Below are 6842 nucleotides of genomic sequence, written 5' to 3' on the forward strand. Positions count from 1 at the left end.
TTCATATAATGAAATGCTTAGGGATTTGTTTAATGTGATTTTATATGAGCTGTGGACATTTCCAAAGCAAACAATAAGTTCAAGTACAACATGCATGGTTGTGTTACAAGTGTTACCCAGCTGGCTAGGAGATCTTTGGTGAGCAAACAGGCTAAATCTGGAGAGTAAACAACTTCAGAAAAATCTACAACTCCAGGTCACTGAAAACAGCCCTTTATTTGTTTTCCTTAGTGTCTAGTAAAATCTGATCCATTTTTTTGCAACGCTGCTGTAAAATCACCGGAGACGGGCATCGCCAGCCCATGGCTCGCTCCGGCCGCGGAGCCCATCGCCTGGGACCCGGGTGCGTAGACGGGCGCGGAAAACCGGGTGCTGGTGAAGGAGGGTGCTGCTGGTCGGGGTGCTGCGGGGAGGACACCCCCTGACAGCGCCAGCCACTTCTGGGGGGCTGTCACCCGGGAAGCGGGCTCTTGCGACGGCCTCCAAGTGGAGAAGCCCCGCGGCGGCCTCCCAGTGCTCCTGCCCACGCGTGAGGGTGATTTCAGCTCCCCTCGTGATGGACATCTGACCCTGGGCCGGGGCCGGACCAGATGGTGAGCATCGCCACGGGGCGGTGAGGAGCGGCCACGCGTGGGGCCGAGCGGCCACGGGCGCACCTGGAGAGGCGCCGGCGCTGGCGGGGGGGGCCGGGGGCTCTCCGCCCACAGGCATCGTGCCACAGCCAGGTCGCCTTTCGCGAACCCCGCGGGGTGGGTGCCCCTAGGCCGTAGGGTGCCACCAGTGCCCCCAGTAGCTCCCCCACACCCCCACGCCAGGGCGTCCTGCTGGGAGCTTCCCGCCTGGCTCCGGGCCGTGCTCCGGTCTTCGACGCAGGAAATGATGTAACTAAAATTCAAGATTTTGGGGGGCTAATATGATTTACTTTGTTTAACGCAGAGGTCCCGGACGGCGTCTCCCCAGAGAGGGAGGACGATCCGAGTGAAACAACCCCGGTTAGACGCTAATGGTTATCGCCACCAGATCAGAAATCGCGTTGGGAACCAGGAGCGCCCGGTGCGTTGTTCCCAAGCCATCAACGTAGCCAAGAGGGACCGGACGGCAAATCCGAGCGGCGCGGCTGCGGGCCTCCCCCGGGGCGCTGCGGGCTGGAGGTGCGGGGGCACCGGGCTGCGCGCCCGCGGGACGGCGGGGCCGGCCGAGCCCCCTCGCCGGCTGCAGGGGGGGGGGAGAGCCGGAAACCTCCCGATCGCGACGCTCCGACTCGGAGATTGCTGTTGGTATTCACTTTAGAAGAGCTTGAATGGGACTTCCCCCCCCCCCCCTTTTTTCTCTCTCTTTTTTTTTTTTTTTTTTTTTTTAAGCCAAAGCTTTGTTGTGCTAAACTAGTTGGACGAGTTAGGGTGTCGCTGCTCCCGATTGCTCTGGCCAATGGAACCCGATCCACCCTGCTGTGCGTAAGAGCGCAATTAAGGATTTAACCAAGCCTATGCTGCGCCCCAGCCAGCAGTCTGCCGGAGACAGACACAGCGCCGCAGCCTCCTCCCCCAGACATGTCTGCTTAGACCCGAGCAGCCCCAGCAGCCAGCCCCAGCCAGCCGCCGGCTCCGAGCTATGACAGGAGTATTTGACAGAAGGGTCCCCAACATCAGATCCGGCGACTTCCAGGCTCCTTTCCAGACGGCCGCAGCCATGCACCACCCGTCCCAGGAATCTCCCACTTTACCCGAGTCTTCGGCTACGGATTCCGACTACTACAGCCCGGCGGGGGGAGCCCCGCACGGCTACTGCTCGCCTACCTCGGCTTCCTACGGCAAAGCGCTCAACCCTTACCAGTATCAGTACCACGGCATGAACGGATCTGCTGGGAACTATCCTGCTAAAGCCTATGCAGACTACAGCTACGCCAGCCCCTACCACCAGTACAGCGGGGCTTACAACCGGGTACAGAGCTCCGCCAGCCAGCCAGGTGAGAGCCGGGGGCCGGGGGCGTGCGGGGAGCTTCCGCGGCGTGGGGAGGCTGGGAGAGCGCGCCCCGGCAGATCCCTGCCCCGTGGACCGCGGGGACGCAGCTTTCCTTGAACCATAGGGAGAAATTAAAAAAAAAAATTAAATTAAAAAGGGAAAAAAATTAAAAAGGAAAGCTAAAGAAAGTGAAAAAAAAGGTGGAAAGCTGGTCTACTTTTCCTGACCAGCCCGCACGATCTCAAACACAAATCCTAGGACTAGTGCTTTAGAGAAGCAAACGTCTGTCAGCTGCCCCCGGGCCCCCACGGCTGCCTCCCTCCTCCTTCCCCCCGCGGGAAGAGGGGGAAAAATAGCCGAGCCTTGTTGCGTGTCTCAAACTCAGGTTCGCGGTGGCAAAGAAAGTTTCCTTCTCCCTGTGCTGGAGGGGCGGGGGAGGAGACTGGGAGGGGGAGCCCAGCCGTGGCGGGGCTGCGAAGCCGGGAGGGTTTTTTACCAGAAAGCGCCGCGTTTTTAGCGCTTTCCATTTACTTCTTTGTAAGTTGCTGGGGGGGGGGGGGGGAAGGGGCCAGGGATAAAAAAAATAAAGCAAGCCCGTAGCCAAGCCAGGCTGGGACGAGCGGGGCCGCGGCGGCGCTTGGGGACACGCCGCCGGCGGCGGGGGGAAGGCGCGGGCGTGCGGGGGAAGCGGTCGGTGCCCTGGGTAGGTCTCCGCTCCGGGCCGGCCTCTTCCCAGCAGGACACCAATAATCCTCCTAATTCCCGCGGCGGGCGCGCATGCCCCGCGCTCCCGCCCGCGCCCGCGCAGCGCTGCGCGCCCGACGCCGCCGCCCTCCGCGGAGGATGCCCGGGGCGGTCGCGGGAAGCGGAGGAGGGCCGGGGGTGGCCAAGGCCCGGCGCGGAGAGAGCGGCCCGCCCTCCCCCCCCCGCCTCACCGCGGGGAGCCGGCGGGGGGTGCGCGGGGCCGCCGCCCGGCGGGAGCCCCGGGGGGAGCCGCGGGGGCCCGTCGGGCCGGCGCCGCTGCCCTGCCCGGCCCGGCCCGGCCCGCGGGCGGGACGCCACCGCCGGCGGCGCAGGCTGCGCGGCGCGGAGCGGAGCCGTGCCCCGCGCCTTAACGTCTGCGTCTGTGTCTCTCTCCCGCCCTTGCGCCCGTGCAGAGAAGGAGGTGGCGGAGCCCGAGGTGAGGATGGTGAACGGCAAACCAAAGAAAGTGCGCAAACCCCGGACTATTTATTCCAGCTTTCAGCTGGCGGCGTTGCAGAGGAGGTTTCAGAAGACCCAGTACCTCGCCCTGCCCGAGCGGGCCGAGCTGGCCGCCTCCCTGGGGCTCACGCAGACACAGGTACCGCGCTCGGCTCGGCTCGGCTCGGCTCGGCTCGGCTCGGCTCGGCCTGGCCCGGCTCGGCCTGGCCTGGCCCGACCCGGCCCGGCTCGGCCCGGCGGGGCGCAGAGCCCCGGGTCCCCCCCGGCGCGGCGGGAAGGGTCGGATCAGGCCCCGCGGAGGGGCCGGGAGGGCGGCGGGGAGCGGGTCCATCGCAGCCGCGGAGCGCCGGCTAGCCAGGCGGGCATTAATGGTGTGGATTTCCCTCCCCCCTCCCTCTTTCCTCCCCTCTCCTCTCCTCCCGCCCCCCTCCCAGGTGAAAATTTGGTTTCAGAATAAAAGATCCAAGATCAAGAAGATCATGAAGAACGGGGAGATGCCCCCGGAGCACAGCCCCAGCTCCAGCGACCCCATGGCCTGCAACTCTCCACAGTCGCCTGCGGTTTGGGAACCTCAGGGCTCGTCCCGCTCCCTCAGCCACCATGCCCACGCACACGCTCACCCTCCAAACTCCAACCCGTCCCCTGCATCCAGCTACCTGGAGAGCTCCGCTTCCTGGTACCCCGCTGCCAACTCCATCAACTCCCACCTCCAACCCCACGGCTCCCTACAGCACCCGTTAGCGCTGGCCTCTGGGACAATTTATTAGAGTCTGACCCTTATTATTTTATTTTTTATTTTTTTTGTTGTTCCTTGGACTCCTGTGTTTTACTGTTAAGGAATAATAACGAAAGGAATGCATATGGGGGATTTTTAAAGGGAAAAGAAACAAACAAAGATTAAAATGTGTAAAGCTTGTGCATGTAACTTATTGCATTTCAAAGGAAACCCTTTTTTATACAATACGGACATTTTTTGGCTCAGCTGTGGACACTATCAATGGTGCCTTGAAATCTATGACCTCAACTTTTCCAGAGACTTTTTTTCAATGTTATTTTAACCCTGTAAATAATTGTAGATAGAGGAATTAAACTGTATATTCTGAATAAAATAAAATTATTTCGACCACGAGAAACGTTTCCAAATTACCCCTTCTTCTATTAATAAGAGGAAAAAAAAAAAATAATGCCAATTTGCTTGCAGAGAGCGAGCGAGGAAAGAGGGATTTTTTGAGGGGCCCGATCCTGGAAGCTCACATTCGGTCGCCGCGCCGTGCCGTGCCGTGCCACAGCAGCCCGGGCGTGTTGGCAGGATCTGACCCTTGTAGTACCCCACGAGCGAGCCGAGGGGCGGCGAGGCTCTCTCCCCGCTGGAACTGGGGTTTTTGCAAGACCGCGTACACCTTATCGCACAGTGATTTAAGCTGAAGCGAAAGCTGCCCATCCTGACGCTAGAAAGCAAATCTCTCGCCTTAAGCCGCCCTGAATCCTTTCCTGAGAGCAATTAGCGTCGAGAGCTGCACACTCCACAGCCCATCAGTCGCCCGTGTGCGCTCGGCTAATTATACAAATTACGTTTCCGTCAAAGGGAGCCACTAAATATAAGAAAAGGATAAAATGAGAGCCCCGCTCCCCTTGCTCCTGGTAAAAGCCTGCGGCGGCTCCGGCTGAAGGAGGGACTTTGCGGAGGTACTTTTATTTTTTTTTATCTCTATCTACACGATTTAGGGAAAAAGCCGGGCGGCGGAGCCATCACTGGCGCTGCCCGGTGCTGGAAGCACGGCTTCAGCGAGGTGGCGGGAGCGCTGCCCACGGGCGCGGACCACTCGCCTGGCGGCACGCAGGGAGCGTGGGCCCCTCTCTTAGCAGAAACCTCGGGTTTTCCCCGGTACCAACCGGCCCGCGGGGCCCCCACGGCGGCGCACGTTCCCGCGGGGGCGCCCCCCTCTCCCCGGCCGTCACGGGGGGGAGAGGCGGGGAGCCGCGCTGGGAATTCATGGCCGTGCGGGGTAAGGCGGCAGCAGTGAATGTGACAAAGGCGTCGCTTGAAGGATCCCTGAGATAAAAAATTACCCCCTGCCACCCGAGGATGGCGGGGAGAGCGCTGGCAAGGCTGGGAGGCGAGGCCTGAAAAGGCACGCTCCTGCCCTGGGGCGTACTTACCTGTCTCTAGTCTTCCTCCCCGCTGCCCTCCCCCTCCTTTCTTCTCCCTCCGCTCCTGCCTGCCATGTTTTGTGCGTGTGCGTGAGTGTGAGTGCGTGTGTGTGAGTGTGCGTGTTTTCTCCCCAAAGAAAGAAGCCCGGGGTTGCTGTTTTGTAACAGGTTTGGGGGTTGGTAAATGGCTCGCAGTACAATAGACCAGTTTGTTCGGTAAAGCTGCTCCCTGCACGCCGGGGAGGGGTGCGTGGGTGCCGGAGACAGGGCGGCGGGGGCCGCCGCCGGCTGCCCACCCCTGCCCGCTGCCGGGCGGGCGCTGCCGGCTAGCGGGCCGCCCCGCCGCCGGTGCCCCGCCGCTCCCCGCGTCCTCTCAGCGGCTCTGGGGACCGGCTCCTGCTCATTTCACCCCCAAAGTTTCAGGGGCTTTCCGCGACTCTGGGGCTGCCGAAAAGCTCAGCTTTGTCTCTTCTACGAACTTCCACCCCGTGCAAAATAAACCTCCGACCTTTTCGTTTTCTTCCGTTCTTTTCCTCGTTTCCCTCTAGACAAGCATTAATATTTTTTTTCAACCTGCAGTAAGAGATTCTCCACTCCCCGAGGTCCCTTCCCTTTGCAGAAAGGCTTGGACAGAAGAGGTGGAAGTCTATTTCCCAGGTCGGTCCACCCACCCTTTTCTTTGAGGAGCTGCCGCGGGGCTGTTTGGTTACGGTAACCTGCAGGGGCCGGGAGGCCTCGGGCGGACAGCGCAGGAACAGCTCCGGGGAGGCGGGATGCCGGCAGGCAGGATGCTGGGCAGGGATGGGAATTCACACTGCCGGCGCTGGACGGGCAGCCTGGGCTCTGGCACCGCTCCCCTCTCCGAGCCAGCCGAGTCAGCTCGGCTCGGTTTCCATGCCGGTCCCTCTCCCTGCTTAATTTCTCCTCCTCCCAGCTCGGGGTGGTGTTGAGCAGGTCGGGGAGAGCCTGGCACTCCTTCCCGGGAAAGGGTAGCCAGGCCCCGTTAGGAAATGCCCCTCGCCGGGGCTCCCCGTCGCCGTGGCCCCGGCCCCAATGCACACCCAGGGTCTACAGCCGCCCGCCCCTTCGTGAGAGCCCCGGGCCGAGGGGGATGCTCCTGTCCCCCTTGTCCCCTTACACACAGGCAGGCACACACCCGGCGCCTCTCCCCGCCTGGGCGCACCCCCGGGGCTCCGGCGGCGGCCGGAGGGAGCCTGGCTTGTCCGGGACTCCCCCCTTGCCTCCCCGGGAAAGGGATGGGTTGAACTGTCCTTTGTCTGACGCTGGGTTTGGGCTCGGCGGATTGCTGGCTCGTGGCATTCCCCCCCCCCCCCCCTTCCCCTCCCTTCTCTTTTCCTGGCGGCCACTTCCATGTGGAGCCGGGGCAGCTCGGGGAGCCGAGAGGAGCCACATTCCTGTGGGTGCCGAGCGGCTCCAGGGCTGAGCCACAGGGCCTGACACACACACACAGACACACAGACACACAGACAGACACACACACAGAGCAGCCTGCAACCCCAGCTGCC

At 62.1% G+C, this 6842-nt stretch overlaps 1 protein-coding gene across 1 annotated transcript; it reads left to right on the forward strand.

The window, feature by feature from the left end:
• Nucleotides 1-1611: 1611 nt before the first annotated feature.
• DLX5 (distal-less homeobox 5) lies at nt 1612-4287 on the forward strand. The gene is made up of 3 exons (XM_050892449.1): nt 1612-1966; nt 3120-3304; nt 3600-4287. Exons 1-3 carry the CDS (start codon nt 1612-1614, stop codon nt 3930-3932), a joined length of 873 nt encoding a protein of 290 aa, XP_050748406.1. The 3' UTR covers nt 3933-4287.
• The last annotated feature ends 2555 nt before the right edge of the window (nt 4288-6842 follow it).

Source organism: Gymnogyps californianus, chromosome 2, assembly GCF_018139145.2.
Source record: "Gymnogyps californianus isolate 813 chromosome 2, ASM1813914v2, whole genome shotgun sequence".
Lineage (NCBI taxonomy): Eukaryota > Metazoa > Chordata > Aves > Accipitriformes > Cathartidae > Gymnogyps > Gymnogyps californianus.

Excerpts from the sequence above, each read along its gene's own strand:
- DLX5 (XM_050892449.1), top strand. The coding sequence starts at position 1,612 with ATGACAGGAGTATTTGACAGAAGGGTCCCCAACATCAGATCCGGCGAC. Across the intron at positions 1,967-3,119 it reads GAGCTCCGCCAGCCAGCCAG|AGAAGGAGGTGGCGGAGCCC; the intron begins GTGAGAGCCGGG and ends GCGCCCGTGCAG. Across the intron at positions 3,305-3,599 it reads TGGGGCTCACGCAGACACAG|GTGAAAATTTGGTTTCAGAA; the intron begins GTACCGCGCTCG and ends CCCCCCTCCCAG.